General features: G+C 40.7%; 1 protein-coding gene across 2 annotated transcripts in view; it reads right to left on the bottom strand.

Annotated features, from left to right (window-relative positions):
* Window positions 1-18,441, bottom strand: part of LOC148844907 (ARM repeat superfamily protein) — a 107,143-nt gene that overhangs the window by 13,164 nt on the left and 75,538 nt on the right. For both annotated transcript variants that reach the window (XM_088954448.1, XM_088954449.1), the window contains exon 13: window positions 7,691-7,801. In XM_088954448.1, the coding sequence (XP_088810574.1) occupies window positions 7,691-7,801 (111 nt within the window). The remainder of the gene's footprint in view (window positions 1-7,690; window positions 7,802-18,441) is intronic.

Here is an 18,441-nt window from a genome sequence, read left to right as displayed (position 1 = left end):
CTTTGGGTGTCGTTGTTTTGTCCACAACCTATCACCTACTCGTGGTAAACTTGACCCTCGGGCTATTCCTTGTGTTTTTTATGGTTACCCCTCATCTCAAAAGGGGTATCGTTGCTATGATCCCATTGCCCGTAAGTACTATGTTTCCATTGATGTCTCATTCTTTGAGAGTCAACCGTTCTTCTCGGTTTCTCCTCAGGGGGAGAGTAGGGTTGAGGAGAAACAGGCGAAGACTCAGATTTAACTACCTCCTTTACCCGATCCTCCTCCGTTCCGGGTTTTCCATCGTCGTCATAAGAGCCAGCAGAGTTCAAGAGCCGTGGAGCCGGACACTATGCAACCAACATCATCGGATTCACCCGAGGCAAATCCGTCTCATCAGCCAGGTACACTTGCTCCCATTGCTCCTTTAAATGTTGATTCACATGTCCCCAATGATCTTAATATTCCTATTGCTAAGAGAAAGGGTGTTAGATCTTGTACCACTAATCATCCTATCTCTAACTTTGTGTCCTATGAGCATGTTTCACCCTCGTACCGTGCCTTCCTCTCCTCTGTGGACAGTGTTCCCATCCCTAAGACCAAGGCAGAAGCTTTGTCAAAGCCTGAATGGACATATGCAATGCAGGAAGAAATTGATGCCTTACATAAAAATGGTACGTGGGAGTTGGTAGATCTTCTTGAGGGGAAGGAACCAGTGGGGTGCAAGTGGGTGTTCATAGTGAAACACAAAGCTGATGGAACTATTGAAAGGTACAAGACTATATTGGTAGCAAGAGGCTTCACACAGGTATATGGAGTGGACTATGTAGAGACTTTTGTCCCTGCAGCGAAGATGAACTCCATCCGGATTCTCCTTTCCTTGGCAGCAAATCTTGACTGGGATCTTCACCAATTGGACATCAAGAATGCCTTCTTGAATGGTGACTTGGAAGAGGAGGTGTACATGACCCAACCCCCAGGGTTCTGTGCCAGAGGCAGTGAACAAAAGGTGTGCAAGTTGAAAAAGTCCCTATATGGATTGAAACAATCACCTCGGGCTTGGTTTAGTAAGTTCCATGTAGCAGTCCAACAAATGGGATTCAAACAATGCCAATCAGATCATACCTTGTTTGTAAAAAGAGGTGAAGGTAAAATTGCAACTCTTATTGTGTATGTGGATGACATAGTGATCACAGGAGATTGGGAGGCTGAAATCTAGAGACTAAAAAAATTCTTAGCCACTAAATTTGAGGTGAAGGATCTAGGCTCCTTTAGCCACTAAATTTGAGGTGAAGGATCTAGGCTCCTTACGATACTTCCTTGGAATTGAAGTTGCCCGCTCTCACAAGGGCATCATTATTTCCCAACGGAAGTATGTACTAGATCTACTAGAAGATACAGGCAAGTTGGGGGTAAAACCATCAGATTCACCTATTGAACCTAATCACCATCTGGGAGACAGTCAGGGAGAGTTTTTGAAAGATGTAAAGATGTTCCAAAGACTTGTGGGGAGACTTCTGTATTTGTCTATGACCAGGCTTGATATTGTCTATGCAGTGGGTGTCCTTAGTCAATTCATGCACAGTCCGATGACAACTCACTTTGAAGATGCAGAGAGGATCTTGAGATATCTCAAGAAGTTTCCTGGAGCTGGTTTGTTGTTACAGAAACACAGTCACTTAAAAGTGGAAGTATATACTGATGCAGATTGGGCAGGAACAGTCAATGACCGAAAGTCCACCAGTGGTTATTGTGCCTTTGTAGGAGGAAACCTTGTCACATGGAGAAGCAAAAAACAAAGTGTGGTGGCTAGATCCAGTGCTGAAGCAGAATATAGAGCGATGGCTCATGGGGTTGCGGAAATCATGTGGATAAGAAATCTGTTAGGTGAACTGGGTTTTGTAGTAAACAATCCTACTTCACTCTACTGTGACAATAAAGCAACCATCAATATTGTTGCTAATCCAGTTCTGCATGAAAGGACGAAACACATTGAAGTGGACAAACATTTTATCAGAGAGAAACTTGAAAGTGGAGAAGTGTGCACACCATATGTCAACTCGGAAGAGCAACTTGCAGATATCTTCACCAAAGGTCTTCATCATGTGCGGCACAAAGATTTGTGTGACAAGTTGGGCATGACTGACATCTATGCTCCAACTTGAGGGGGAGTGTTGGAATAATGCTAGAATAACTTAGTTGCAGTTGTTAGGGCCTATTTGTCTAATTAAAGTGTTTTTTTATTTCGTTTTTTATTTCTGTTGTCTGTTATTGTACTCAGGGGCACAAGGGTCTTTTCCCTTGTTATTTCTGTCGCCCTATATATATTAAATAAACACTGGCGCCGCCAGTACTGTTGCATTGCAAACTCTCTCTTTTCTTTTCTCTTCTCTTCTCTTCTCTTCTCTCCTCTTCCACCTATCTCTGGCCGGCTACACTGTCAAGAGAGTGCATAGTAACAAGGGGGATACATTGGGTTAAAACCTTGGGCATTTCCTCACAACCTCTGATGATATTTGGAGGAATTGGGGTACGGTGGCAAAAGGCTCTTCAGAGAAGGAGAAGATTACTTCCTCTTGGATTCCACCTGAAGATGAATTTATTAAGCTTAACTTTGATGGGAGCAGCCAAGGCAACCCAATTCGGGTATAGGGGGTGTTTTCTGAAATAAGGAGGTATTGTTGCATTGTTCTCGAGACCAGCTGGTGCGGGGGATTCAGCTAGAGTGGAGTTTTTAGCTGTACTTCAAGGGGCGCAATTAGCTAATGGAATGGAAGATTCTCTAGCCAAGCAAGGGGTTAATAGGGACCATTTATTCTGGCTCAATTGTAATTCTGACTTTTTTTTTAAGTTTTCTTCTAATCAGTGGTTTGTTGGTACAAGGACCATTACTTCATGTAATGGTAAAATCTCAGGCTGGCACCCAAAAAAATGCAAGTCCAACTCTGAGAGCGGCCACTGTGTAAAAAAAAAAGCCAGATGTAAGGACCTTATCCAGTCTACCCCTCCCAATACACCAGATTGCCGGGACTAACATTGGTTAATGGCCTTTTTAGAGGTATGCTGGTGTGTAGTTGCCACAAACAAAAGGCACATCAAATAGTCACGGTTACTCTTTCTTGGAAAACAAAGGCTGTGATTCCTTGCCCTAGACTATGTACCCTAACTTTTTCTTTGTTTTCAAAACAAAGACTGCAAAGTAAATGTTTAGTATGTAATAAAATATCTGGAGAAACTGGAAAGGAATGCAAGGGTAATAGAGCAGCCGCCATGTGGACAATCTGGGAAGAAAGGAATGCAAGGGTATTCAAAGAAAAGGAAAGAAGCATTCAGACTGTTGAGGATTGTATCTTGACTAGAGCCATTCCTTGGTTAAGAACTATGAATTTTTTTCATACATTTTCCTTTGATGATATTTTGAGAAACTGGAAAGTGGTGGCCAATAGTCATACGAGGAATGACAAGAAATCTGCAATGTGGAAGCCTCCGCCTGAAGGTTGGGCAAATCTGAACTTCGATGGTAGCAGCCAAGGAAACCCAGGCCCTTCGGGGATAGGAGGGGTGCTGAGAGATAAGTAGAGCAACATTTTAGCTTTGTTTTCAGGCCCTGTGGGAATAGGAGACAAATAGATCAGAGATTTTAGCAGCTGTACAAGGTATTCAGATTACAGAACAATTAAGAGTTCAACACTTGGTATGTGTTGTGGGATGGCTGACAGAGCCAGCTTCAGCTATGTGGCGGTATAGAGACTTATTGAGGAAAGTCAACTGGCTCACAAGAAATATGACAGTTACCTCTCTTTGGGTGGAAAGATCAGCAAATACCTTAGCAGATGGGCTAGCTAAGCAAGAGGCTTCAAGGGATCATTTATTTTGGGCTGCTATGTAATTTTATTTCTGTTTATTCCTGTTTTTAATTTGATGTAATAGTTTGTTAGAAGAGGTAACAGCTCGTGCCTCTTCATGGGTTTACTATATTGCCTTAATTTCTGAATTAATAAATTATTTTCATTCATCAGAAAAAATGTTATGTAATCTTTGGAGAAAAATAGTAGAAGAGTGGCAAAAGAAGAGAGGACTGAGGAGAGAAGAGAGAAAACAGAGATTTGAGATTCAAAAGTTCTTGCTGGCGGCACCAGCAATAATATTTATACTAGGGAGTCCCAATACAAAAATTAAAAGAAGGGAAAATTACAAAAGCACCCCTACGGCACTAAAGCTTTTTTTTTTTTTTATAAGTAATAAGATAAGTTTCATTAATAGAGAATTAATGCAGTTACAAGCTTCCCATGGAGAGGCACGAGCTGCGTCCTCCCCTAACAGCAGGAAGAAAGACAAAAAGAAAACGGATTCAATCTACAATTGAGCCCAATATAAGCTTTCCCTGTTTACCCCTTGCTTTGCAAGACCATCAACCATAGAGTTTGCTGATCTCCCCACCCATTGTAATCTCACTGTCAAGCTCCTTGTCAGGCAGTTGAATTTTTTAATTTCATTCTTAAAACACCACACTATAGAGTCCAGGTTTTGTAGCCATCCCACTACCACCTTGGAGTCCCCTTCTATTATCAGTTATTCCACACCTATCTGCACAGCTAGCTGTACTCCCTGGATAGCGGCTGCAAGTTCCGCCCTACTAGAGTTTTCAACTCCTATGGGCCCCGAGTAAATAAGAACCACATTCCCAGCCTCATTCCTCAGTACCCCTCCCACCCCTGACAGACCTGGATTACTAAGACTACTTCCATCAAAGTTCAACTTCAAAAAGCTTTCAGGAGGGGGCTCCTACGTCAAACTCATTTTAGCCTTTCTAGATGAACAATTAGCCACTGCTAACCAATTCCTCCAAATATCATTAAACGAGAATTGATGGAATAGGTCAGTGATTTTAGCCATAGGATCACCCTATTTAGAATGCAGTCCTTCATCTCTTCTAGGTTTCTCTCCTTCTCTTGGAAAGTTCCGGTATTCCTTTCTTCCCAAATGGACCAGATCAGCGCTGCTCTTGCACACCCACATAATTCTTCCTCTTCTGTGTCGCCGAGGGAAGAAAGCAGGATCAAAGATCAAACTTGCATCCGCTGAACTAACCAACCTGCACCCAAACAATGAGAAGAGCCACTCCCATAACTCTGCAATAAATGAACAGGATATTAGTAAATGGTTACAGTCCTCACCATGTGACTTGCAAAGGATACACCAGCAAGGTGAGAGACAGACATAAGGTCTTCTCTTTTGTAGAATGTCTAAGGTGTTTATTTTCCCATAATGCACATCCCAGCAAAAAGCCATAACCTTAGGGGGAACAGGCCTACACCAGATTTCCTTAAAAGGGAAAGGCTGAATGGGGGTAGATTGAGTAATGGATTTAAAGAAAGAAGCGCAAGAGAAGGATCCATTTGGCTTGGGTGTCCAGATCCGTTTGTCGGGTTCAAAAGGGTCCAAACATACTGTATCAAGTAGCTTAGCAGATTTGTTAGGGACACAATTTCCTCTTCCCTTAGACCTCTACGAAACCCAAAGTCCCAATTTGGTGTTAATGGATTAGTCGTAAAGGAACAAAACTTTGACACAGACTCCTTTTTGTACCTTGAAACAGAGAACAAAGAAGGGAATAGGTCCTTCAATGGAGCCTCTCCAACCCAAGTATCCTCCCAAAAAAGGACAGAGTTACCATTACAAACATCATGCCAGACAAAACTGAGAAATTGAGGAAGGATGCCATAATGCTTTCCATGGTGTTGCCCAGGTTTCCTGCCATGATACTCTAGCATCCCACCCATGCCAGAGCCTCTCTCTCTCCACCGGCCACCTCCACAGCCACTTCCCCAGCAGTGCTTTATTGTTTTAATCAAATTTCCTAACCCCAATCCCCCTCGTCTTTATTCTGGCATACCACCTCCCATTTTATCAAGTGATCCTTCTTACCTTCCCCCAGCTCCCAGAGGAAATCTCTCATCACCTTCTCTAGCTCCTTAGCTTCCCTAGGTGGTATCCTAAACATAGAAAGGAAATAAGTTGGTAGGTTAGCTAATGTGGCTCTTATCAATGTGATTCTACCCCCCAAAGATATATAGTTTTTCCTCCACGAAGTCAACTTCTTTTGAAACCTCTCCACCACTGGACACCAAAAGCTACTTTCCTTAGGGTTTTCCCCTAACAGAAGCCCCAAGTAGGTCATAGGCCAAGACGAGATAGAACACCCTAAGCTTCTTGTTATAGCCTCCACCTGACTGTCCTCCAAGTTAACCCCGGCTACACAACTATTCCCAAAGTTGACACTCAGATTTGACACCCTCTCAAAGTTCCTAACCAGATCCTTAAGATTTCTCACTTTCTCAATATCATCCCCTTCACAAAAAATCAAAATATCATATGAAAATTGGAGATGGGTGACCGTAGTACCATCCCTACCCATCCTCCACCCTTTAATCACTTCTTCTTTGTCAGCCTTTGAGATCATTCTACTAAGCACCTCTGCTATTAGAGTGAAGAGGAAAGGTGAAAGCCCCTTGCTTGATACCTCTACAAGCTAGGAAGAAGTCCTTCACCACTCCATTAACCAAGACAGAGTAATGGCATGAACTCACACATCCAAAAATCCAACCGCACCACTTATTCCCAAAGCCACAATTTCTCATTACTTGTACCATGAAGTGCTAGTCCACCAAGTCATAGGCCTTTTCTAGATCCAAACTTACAAACAAAACCTTTTCTTTTCGATCTTCTCATATCCTCCACACACTCACTAGCAATTAGGATCTGATCTACTATTTGTCTCTCTTGTACAAATGCCCCTTGGGCTTGGCTTATTAGGGATGGGAGAACTACTTTCAGCCTCAAAGACAACACCTTAGCCAAGATTTTGTAAGTGCTAGTTACCAAACTAATGGGCCTGTAATCCTTAGGTTGGATAGCATCTGGTTTATTAGGGACTAAGGCCAAAAAGGTGGCATTGACTCCCGGGCTTACTATATAATTCTCGGCAAATTCCTTAACAGCATCACATAAATCTTCTTTCAAAATGTCCCAACAATCTTGGTAGAAAGCCATAGTAAAACCATTTGGACTTGGTGCCTTAGATCTATCCATCACGAACACTGCCTTTCTGACTAGCAGCATATTTAACAAGCATCATTCTTTTCCTGCATACATGTAATCTATATTTACTTAATTTATGAGTTGTTTATAAACAAGTATAAAAGGCTGTTTATAAGTTTGTTTTTCTTTGTATTTTTGTTTCTGTTAGCGCTGCAGGGGTACTATTGTAATTCCCCTCTTTATGTTATATTTTGGTCAACCTAATATAAATACCAAAAAGCTGATGCCGCCAGCAACACTTCTTGCTCTCAGATCTCTCTTTTCTCCTCTCTCTTTCTCTCTTCTCTCTTCTCTTCACTTCAGCTTCTGGACAAGAATGAGATTGCATCAATATCTTAAATTCAAAACATATCTTTTTTTTTTTTTTTTTTTTCTACCAACTAGTCAATGCCTAGACACCAAATTAGTCATCACATTCACTAGAGGAAAAAACAACCAGTCATCACTTCATCATATTGACAAATGATAACACTTCTCTTTTGACATCATTATCAATAAAAAAGGGGCTGGTTCTGTAGGGAAGCTCCATACTTGACCCAATTAAAAAAAAAGGTTTCTTTCATGTAAATATAGAATTATTTGTAACTAGGAGAAAATATAAAGTTACCATACTAAACAGTCGTTGATGAGGTGTACCACTTGAAAACATATCCCTCTTCAAGCTGGAACTTATCGAAAGTAGTACATCATATGCTGCTTTCCTGGATTCTTCCTTCGACTGCAAGAACATTTACAAGCATAAATCAAATGAATAATGTAGTATTAGACCACTACATGTTTCAATGTTAATAAAGAAACTTACGATTAGATAAGTTTTATGCAATATCAGGTTTCAATGTTATTAAAGAAAACTCTTAGGAAAAGCTAAAGTTCAATTTCAACCTCGTCACATGCAACTTACAAGAAACAAACCTTAATCCTTCTTTGACCATACAATTTGCAAGAATTTGTAAGGAATCTTCTGTTATAATAATTTGATGTTCTTAGATGACCAAAAGACATAAAATGGGAAGATTTATAGCGAGAAATAATAGAAGGTTATTTTTTGAGACATGTGCTGACTTTTTCATTTTGATTTCTTAAATAGATTTATGAAGTACCTACATGGCCAATAAAAGTTATTTGCATCACAAACAAGATCCAATGAGCACCACAGAACTAGTGCCAAAATGTCCAAGATCATCATACAGAACAACCGTGACAAGAAATTACAATACTCCCTGAGTATAAGGACAATAATACCCAACATCTGTAACACTAGAAATTATAATACTTCTCTCAAGTGAAATATATATATCATGCATATCCAACTTGTCACAAACTTCAACATGACAATAGCTAATTACACACTTAGTATGTTATCCAATTGTCCCTTAGAGCTTACAAATAAAAGACAAATTTCAACCCTTGCAACTTTCTCACAGATAAAGTGTTTATGTGCAAGTACAATATATTGACTACTGTATTGTAATAGACATTGATCCTGAAACTAGGAAGCCCAACTCATTAACAAATTCTTTAGCCATAAGGCCCGTAATATTTCACCCACTCTGTGTGCCATGGCTTTTTGTGTAATGGAAACATCTCGGGATGGCCTTGTATTCTACCTATCCCAAGACCCCAAATAGCTGGGAACAACATTGTGCAGGGCCCTTTTATATGCCATGACCTTGTATTCTACCAACACACCTGATCTCATCTCTATGTCCGTCTGAATCAGTGTTTTCAAAATCGTGTGATTCACAATTTGAATTGTACGATTCAAATCGAATCAGGGCTAAAGCGATACAAATCGTATATATAAATCGTTTTTTGAATAAATCGTACGATTTGTAAGCAAATCGCTAGTGTAGATCGTAAATCACAATTCTTGGACAATTCATACGATTAGAGTTTGAAAGATTAACTTAAGATTAAATGACCATTTAACCCTCTTCCTTTTTAAAGTTTCGTCTTTACATAGAGGGGCAGAATCGTCAATTTAGTTAATAAAACATAGAATATCCACTTTGGTCAATCAAACATGACTTACCATTGAAGAAAAAGACTTGGTAGGAGACTGGAAGAGAAGAAACCCTCCTCCATTGTTTCGGTGAAGCTCCCAACCTCCTCTACTTGTCTGCATTGAAAGGTGAGAGGTTTTGTTTTGTTTTTTTTTTTTTTTTATTTCTACTGTTTTTATATTATCTGTACATGGTTTGTATTGTTTTCTTCTTTCTTTCTTCCTCCTCCTCCTCATCTTCCTCCTTTCCTCTTCTCTTCTTTCTTCTCCTTTATTTCAGTTGGTTTTTTGGCATGAAAACAGGGGCTCCACCCTATTTATTTCTGTCGGTATTTTGGCATAAAAACAGGGGCTCCGCCCCATTTGTTTCAATCGGTTTTTTGGCATGAAAACAGGGGCTCCATTCCATGTTTTTCATTCATTTTTTCATGAAAGCTAGGGGTACCTAGTTTCATAATATTTCCCCCTTGTTTCATAATATTTTATCTTGATTTTTTTTTTGCATAAAAATAGGGGCTCCGCCCTTTTACTTTTCACCCTTTTTCCATACAAAAATAGGGGCTTTTCCCCAATAATTTTACTTGTTTCTTGCAAGAAAATAGGGCTTTATCCCTGATATATTCCCCACACCCTTTTTCTAATCACAAAACAGGGGTTCATCCCCATTTTTCATTCTTTCTTACACAAAATAAAACTGTATTATGCAAAAACAGATATGTATTTGCACTTTTTAGGTTAAAACAGGGTGTTTTCTATTGTGCAAAAATAGCTTCCTTTTTTTTTTCTTTTTGCTAATGTTAAAACATGTATCATTCAATTATTTTCACTCTCATTTTTTTTTTATGAAAAAACAGGGATATATTCTATTTTTTCACTCTTCTCTAACATGAAAACAAGGTTCATTTGTTTTCTTTGTTTCATTATTCATATTAAAACAGTGACTTTGCCACATTCTTTCCTCTCTTCATTTTTCCCTTGTTTATATTTTCCTTCCTCCTTTAAATTAGATTATGATTTATGAAGCACTTACACTTAGACTTTCATTTGTAGTGTTTGTCTCACTATCGTATAAATTGTATGGATAATTATTAATTGATGACTTGATGTGTGTAGTTTGTTACTTTGTTGAACACTTGAAAGTTAAAATTTAAAACAATAGAAACAAGACTCTATACTATATAGTTATGGTTCCTTTTAAAAAATTATGGTTCATTCATATTTCATATCAAGATAATTAAAGATATTGCTTTTTATTGACACTAGTGTAACTATAAGTGTGTCATTACTATATAGTTATAAGACGTTTATGGGTTAGAAAGCTTGTGCAAAGCATTTTTTTCTTTTTTGTTTTTTTGAGAGATTTAGGTATATTTTAGAGTTTTGAACATCTTTTGAAAAAATAAGAAAAAATCTTGCGATTCGATTCAAACCCCTTTATGATTTATGATACAACTACAATTTTCAGAACATTGGTCTGTATCGGGGTGTCTTGATACTTTTAACACTTTCTCACAATTCTTTTTTGATGATATTTGGAAGAACTGGCATCTAGTAGCAAAAAGAATTCTCATAATTCTCTTTTGATGATGCTTGGAACACTTTCCTAATTCCTACTACTTACCACTGAACAGTTTCTCATAAGAGTCCATTTGGTTCACAGTTGGAATCGGAATGGAGTTCTCTTTTGATGATATTTGGAAGAACTGGAATCTAGTAGCAAAAAACGTTTCTCATAATTCTCTTTCGATGATATTTGGAACACTTTCCTACTGTTTACCACCAAACAGTTTCTCATAAGTGTCAAATTTGGTTCACAGTCGGAATTGGAATGGTCTAGTCCCCCCCCCCCACCCCACCTGTTTGGTTCAGACAGGAATCGGATTTGGAATTGTAATCAAATGGAATGGATTCTCATTCCCAAGGGAGGGGAAGGGAATGGTCATTCCCTGAAATGGGGGGACGCCATTCCAACAGGAATGGGAATCAGATTCTGATTCAGCCCAACCAAATGATTGCAATAGGAATAGACCATTCTGATTCTGATTACAGGAATGGGAATCAGATTCTGAAGTGGGAGCAGCCAAGGCAACCCAGGTCCTTCCGGTATAGGGGTTGTTTTCAGGAACAAAGTAGGAATTGTTGTGGCCTTCTTTTTGGGACAGGCAAATGTGGAGGACTCAGTTAGAGCTGAGCTTCTTACAGGAACTGGAGGCAGTAATTTGGGCGTATACGAAGCATATTAAGAAATTCAAATGGATTACTAGTAACATGACATTAAGAGATCAATGAGAAAGAAGATCAACCAATGGAAAACCAGACGCTTTAGCTAAACAAGGGGTTACTAGGGATCATTTACTCTGGGCTCAGTTGTAATTTGAACATGTTACTTGTGAGAGTTTGCACCTTGCAGCTCTCCCTTTTCTTTGCACCTTCATTTATCTATCAAAAAAAAAAAATGCAGCAACAATTATTGGAGAAAGAAAGGAGAAGAAAACAAGAACCAAACCAGAATAACCCAAAGTACACGACTGTCACTTTACAGAAGATCACCGAGGTCTGACTAACTTAATATAAAGGACAATACCCCTAGAAGACCCCAGATTACAAGATGATCCAAGACACAAAAAAAATCAACAGCAATGCCAGCACAAACTACCCCTAACTTTCCAACTTCACCAATAAATGGCATTCAGCAATTTGTATTTTTTTCCCATTTGTCTGCCTCTCCCTCCAGTATCTTTGCTTGTTATTTCTTGGTGTTTGCTGGTTTTATCCCAGCTTTGATGCCTCTCTGTAGATATCTGAGGCTCCTTCCAGGCTTCCACTCAGTACAATAGCTCCAGTAAATTCTAGAAAAACAGCTTTTGAATCGTCTTGTTCACCTCCTCTGTCTCCATCTCTCAACCAATAACCTGCCCTTGCCTATCCAAATTAATGAGCCTTTTCTTTTAGCTTCCTAAATATAATACCAGCAGAAGTGTCACCATGATGCAACAAGTACAAGGGTACAACAACCCAGGCAGCTTTCCCACATGCACAGTCGCACCTCAATACCTCATGTTGCGTGATGTTTTCCAACAAAAGCAACTTACCCATTTGGCAAGCTTCATCAATTAGAACCTTTTCATCATCTTCACCTCATCTAAAGGGGAAAAGTACCGCAAGGTCTGTCATTAAAATAAAATAAAAAATAAAAAAAAAGGAGCTTGACCCCAAAAGCATGACACAAACCACCACCTCAACACTCTCAAAAAAGGGTGTCTCAAGGGGCACAACAGTAGGAAAGTCAGTAACATCCCCTACCTAACCACGAGCCCAACATTTGGATTCTCTTCAAGAACCTGTAAACTCTATGGATGTTTCACCAAGTTCAAACAATAACCATTTCCCACAAAAGAAAACTTCACCACCAGAAGTACTGAAACATCTTCCACCATAGCCTGAACACCATCCCCCCTCCCCCCAATAATCTCAATCGAGACAAATGACAGGGCAAGATGGTGCCAACAACCTTAACAACGAACAGTGCCATAATCACAAGGAAGCCACTAATGAAAGAGATCTCACCTCAATAAGGATCTTAGGACTGATAACAGCGAACCTCATTAAAGATCCTAAGGTCATATGTATTATAGTCTTTCCAAATATAGGGTTTTGTAGAGAACACTGGATGTGGGCCCCACTGCAGTGGTCCCCACTGTGTTCGTAGGACAGCATGTGTAGTTATTTGTTTCAGTTATAGTAGTGTCAGTTTGTTAATTCAGTTGTTATTTATTTCAGTTTTTATTTACTTTATTTATCATGTAAGTACTAAGGGCAGATGTGTCCTTTCCATTATGTACTAAACATAACCTATAAATAATAAGAGAGTGGCGGCGGCAGATCTGTTAGAATCTGTCCCTCCTTTCAACCCCTTGTGTTCTCCTGCTTCTCTTCTATTCCTTTTCCTTTCTCTCACTTTTCTTCTGTTTTGTAAACCTAAAACCTATTAGGATTCAAGACTGATTACAGTCTTGATCTTCTACTTGGTATCAGAGCCTATCTAGGGCTTCTCATGTGTGTCTAGTCCAGCCGACCACATGAGGACTAGCTAGGGCTGGAAGCTTATGAAGAAGTATTCGGTGGCTGAATCTTGGAGATTACCAGAAGAGGTTCGCAGCAGTTGAAGACTTGTCGCGACTTGCAGAGAGCTGGTAATCAAGAAGCAACAACGAAGGTTAGGGTTCAGGTAACCTTGGAAGGCAGTAAACCGAAATCCATAAGTTTTTTTTGTTTTTTTAATTATTGAGTTTCAGAGACTGTAATCATTCGAGATAGGTTGGACCTATCTAGAAGGAGAGGCAGCGAAGGTTAGGGTTCAGGTAACCCTAGAAGACAGTAAACCGAAGTACATAAGCAAGTTTTTTTACTGAGTTTCAGAGACTGCAATCAGTCGATATAGGTTGGACCTATCTAGAAAGAGGGGCCAAACTGTGCTCAAGTTTGTTCTAGGGTTTGGCTTGTCGAACTGTGTTTAAGTTTGTTTCTAGGGTTTGACTGTTGGGCCGAACCCCCCTCTTCAAAGGTGATTAGTTTTTAGGGTTTCATATTGCCCTACGACAAGTCCCACTTGTGTGGACTGCTTGGAGAGTGCAGCTGAGCACTTACTTCAGACCTACAGTTGAAACCCTAATTTTGCTCTTGCAGCAGTGGGCCCCACAGTAGTGATTTCAGAAAATAGCATCTCAGATTGATAGGCTGCCTGGTACTGTGCATGCCGATTGATTTCAGATCAGATTTGAGTTGATTTCTTGCATATACTGTGATAGGCGATTGATTTCAGATCAGATTTGGGTTGGTTTCAGATCAGATTTGTGTTTCATATCAGATTTCAGACCTGCTTGTTTTACTCTATTTTCTGGTTTAGTGGCTCTGCCAGTTTGTAGCCACTGATTCTTGATCAAAGATGGAGTTTAAGGGTCAGGGAGAAATAGTTTTGGAAACAACAGTTATGGTAGTGTATCTGAAACCGAGTTTCAGATTACAACTATGAGATTTGATGGGTCAAATTACTTAAAGTGGGCTCAATCAGCCATGATGGCTATTGGAGGAAGGGGAAAACTGGGTTACCTCTTGGGAGATGTGAAAGAACCTTCCAAGGAGGACCCAACATACACCAAGTGGATTCAAGAGAACTATTTGGTTATGGCATGGTTGTGTAATTCTATGCAGCCACATATCAGCCGAAATTACTTGTGGGCAAAGAGATATGGGATGTTGTGAAAGAAACCTATTCCCAACCCCTTAATGTTGCCAGAGCCTATGAATTGAAGTGTGAGGTGAACAGCCTTAAACAAGGAGAGAAGCCAGTTTCTATCTATTTCTCTACCTTGAAATCCTTGTGGCATGAGATTGACCATCTAGAGACCCTTGAGTGGGAGAGTCTCAAAGATGCACAGACTCACAGAAAGCAAGTCAAGACGAATAGGGTATTTGAGTTTCTGGCTGGTTTGAATCCAGAATATGACATTGTGCGACAACAGATATTGACAAGGGATAGTGTGACCCTTTCTCAAATATACTCCCCGGTGCATAGTGAAGAGACCAGGAGGAAAGTTATGATGCAGCCTCAGCCCTCTTTCCCAGCCTTGGCAGCTATTAAACCTAAGCCAGGGGGTGATCCAGAAAGGGACCGGAAGAAGGAAGATAAACGGGATCTGGTATGTGAACATTACAAGAAACCCAAGCACACAAAAGATACTTGTTGGAAGCTACATCCTCACTTGGTCCCAGCAAAACTAAGAAATAAGAAGGGTAATGCTGATGTGGTCGTGAACACTGATTCAACATCCTCATCAGGCACATCCCTAGAGACTTTAGCTGCTGTTCGGGCTGCCCTCATTCAGTTGAAAAAGGAAGTTGGGAGTTCAGCTCAGCCATCTTAGTAACCATTAGCTCTTGCCACATCTGCATTTGCACATTCAGGTACTCGAGCCTCAGCTTACCATGCTTCAGCTCCAGGTAATACTGACCACTGCTAGGTAATAGATCCAGGTGCATCTGACCATATGACTAGCTTGCCATCATTGTTCACCTCTTATCACTTGCCCTCTGGCCGAGATAGAGTATCCATTGCTGATGGCTCTCTTGTTCCCATTTCGGGCAAGGGGGACATCAAGCTCTCGGATACTATCTCTTTATCTTCTGTCTTGCATCTTCCTAAGCTTGATACTAACCTGCTTTTAGTTAGTAGTATTACCAAACACATGAACTGTTCAGTAACCTTTTTCCCCGACTGATGTGTTTTTGAGGATTTGGAAACGAGGAAGGTGATTGGGACTGGGCGTGAGATGAACGGGATCTATCTGCTTGGAGAGAGTTCTCGTCGGGAGGAGTCAGTGGATAAGAAAGAAGTCTTTTGTTTCCCAGTCTGTGAGTTCAGTTATGCTTTGGAATAACCGATTAAGTCATTGGTCTTTTAAATCTTTGAAGAGTCTGTTTCCTGCTTTATTTGAGTCTGTTGAGTTATCAACGTTGAGGTGTGAGAGTTGTGAGTTTGCCAAACATTGTAGAACCTCTTATTCTTTAAGTAATAAAAGGAGTAATTCCTCTTTTGATATTGTGCATACTGATGTTTGGGGGCCATATCATATCTCTTCTATGGGTGGGTACAGATATTTTCTACTGTTTGTTGATGACCAAACCCGCTTTTCTTGGGTCTATCTTATGCGTTCTCGGGATGAGGTTCTTGCTCTGACCCAAAACTTCCATCAGATGATTCTCACTCAGTTTGGGGCCAAAATCTAAGTCCTTAGATCTGATAATGCAAAGGAATACTTTGCTCAGCCATTGACCTCCTACCTTCTTAGCCATGGAGTTATTCACCAGAGCACTTGGCCTTATACACCACAACAAAACGGCGTTGCCGAAAGGAAGAATAGGCATATCTTGGAGGTGGCTAGAAGCATTATGTTTACCTCCAATGTACCTATTCGCTTCTGGGGTGATGCTATCCTCACGGCAGTTTATCTCATTAATCGAGTTCCTTCCCGGGTTCTTGATATGAAAACCCCTTTTTCCCTTCTATACCCAAACGAGAAGTTGTTCATTGTTCCCCTTAAAACCTTTGGTTGTACCTATTTCGTTCAACTTCTTGGGCCTCATCATTCCAAGTTTGAACCTAAGGCCTCCAAATGCATTTTCCTCGGTTATGCACAAATTCAAAAGGGTTATTGCTACTATGATCCGGTTTTAGGGAAAAGGTTTGCCTCCATGGATGTCACCTTCTTTGAGGAGACACCCTATTATCCTAGGGTTTCTCCTCAAGGGGAGAGCAGTGAGAGTGGGGCTGTTTTGAGTTTCTTTCCTCAGGGGGAGAGCAGTGAGAGTGGAAGTGGGGCTGGTGGAAGTGGGGTTGTTCCTTTACCTATTCCACTAGGTAATGAAGGCTGTAGTGGTGAGGGGGGTCAGAGGGAGCCGGAGTTGAGAGTCTATCACATGCGATGCAGGCAGGTTGATCCTAGTCATTGGCAGTCCCGGCCAGTTCTAGATCCAGAGCCTACTGAGACACCTCCCACTGTTGCCACTTCCCCTCTTATGGATGACCTTGATCTCCCTATTGCCATTCGCAAAGGGAAACAACATTGCACCACTTCTACAGCTCACAGCATCTCACAGTTCTTATCCTATGATCGTTTATCTCCATCTTACCGGTCCTATCTCAATTCCATTGCCGATGTCCCTATCCCAAGAACAGTGCAAGAAGCCTTATCAGTTCCAAAATGGAAAGAAGCAATGCAAGTCGAAATGGATGCCTTCTTGAAGAATAATACTTGGGCACTGGTTGACCCACCAAAAGGAAAGAAACCAGTGGGATGCAGATGGGTGTTCACTGTGAAGCATAATGCTGATGGCTCTATTGAAAGGTATAAAACCCGGCTGGTTGCAAAGGGGTTCACTCAGACTTATGGTATAGACTACTTGGAGACTTTTGCCCCAATAGCCAAAATGACCACCATTCGAGTTCTGTTATCCCTTGCAACAAATCATTATTGGCCCTTGTTTCAGATGAATGTTAAAAATGCCTTTCTGAATGGAGACTTACAGGAAGAGGTCTACATGCAGTTGCCTCTTAGATTCTATGATACAAAGATAGGTAAGAAGGTTTGCCGACTGAACAAGGCAGTATATGGTCTGAAACAGTCACCTAGAGCCTAGTTTGATAGGTTCAGATTAGCCCTTGGGAAGTTTGGCTATGTACAGGCCCAGTCAGATCATACACTATTCATCAAGAGGGTGGAGTCCTCTCTAGCACTATGCAGTATATGTTGATGATATTATGGTGACAAGAAATGACAGCCATGAGATTGAGTCCCTCAAACAACTCCTTCATCAAGAGTTTGAGGTGAAAGATCTTGGTGCACTACGGTATTTTTTGGGTATTGAGGTTGCTAGATCCAAGTAGAGGATTTTTATCTCTCAAAGAAAATATGTTCTAGATCAGTTGGTGGAAACTGGAAAGTTGGGTGTTAAGCCGGCTGATACATCCATCGAACAAAATCACAAGATTAGTGTAGAGGGCGGGGAGCCTCTTGAAGACAAAGTTATGTTCCAACGGTTGGTTGGAAAGCTCCTATATCTTTGCCTCACTCGGCTAGATATCAGCTATGCAGCTAGTGTTGTTAGCCAGTACATGCACTCCCCTAGAACTTCTCATCTTCTTGCGGCAGAGAGAATATTAGCATACTTGAAGAGATGCCCGGGTAGAGGTATATTGCTCAAGAACAATAATCACATGAGGGTGGAAGTCTATACAGATGTCGATTGGGCTGGGAGTGTTGATGACAGAAGGTCTACCTCTGGATATTGTGCCCTTGTGGGAGGTAACATTGTCTCTTGGAGGAGTAAGAAGCAGAGTGTTGTTTCCCGCTCCAGTGCCGAAGCAGAATACAGGTCAATGGCTAACGGAGTGGCTGAAATCTTATGGCTGAGATCACTACTTGAAGAGTTGGGTATTGACTATGAAAAGCCCTTAATGCTGTAATGTGATAATCAGACAGCTATTAATATAGCCCACAACCCAGTGCTGTATGACAGAACTAAACATTGATCGACATTTTATGTGAGAGAGGGTCACATCACAAGAAGTGTGTCTTCCGTATATCACATCTAATATGCAGCTCGCAGATATCCTCACCAAGGCTGTACCAAGGAAGAAGTTAGAGACAGACCTATCCAAGTTGGGAATGATAGATATCTACTCCCAACTTGAGGGAGAGTGTAGAGAACACTGATGTGGGCCCCACTGCAGTGGTCCCCACTGTGTTCGTAGGACAGCATGTGTAGTTATTTGTTTCAGTTATAGTAGTGTCAGTTTG

This window comes from Nelumbo lutea, chromosome 7, assembly GCF_056320005.1.
Source record: "Nelumbo lutea isolate HS-2025 chromosome 7, American lotus-T2T, whole genome shotgun sequence".
NCBI classification, from domain to species: Eukaryota; Viridiplantae; Streptophyta; class Magnoliopsida; order Proteales; family Nelumbonaceae; genus Nelumbo; species Nelumbo lutea.
The sequence above is the reverse complement of the archived record's forward strand: the minus strand, read 5'-3'. Positions and strand labels throughout refer to the sequence as shown.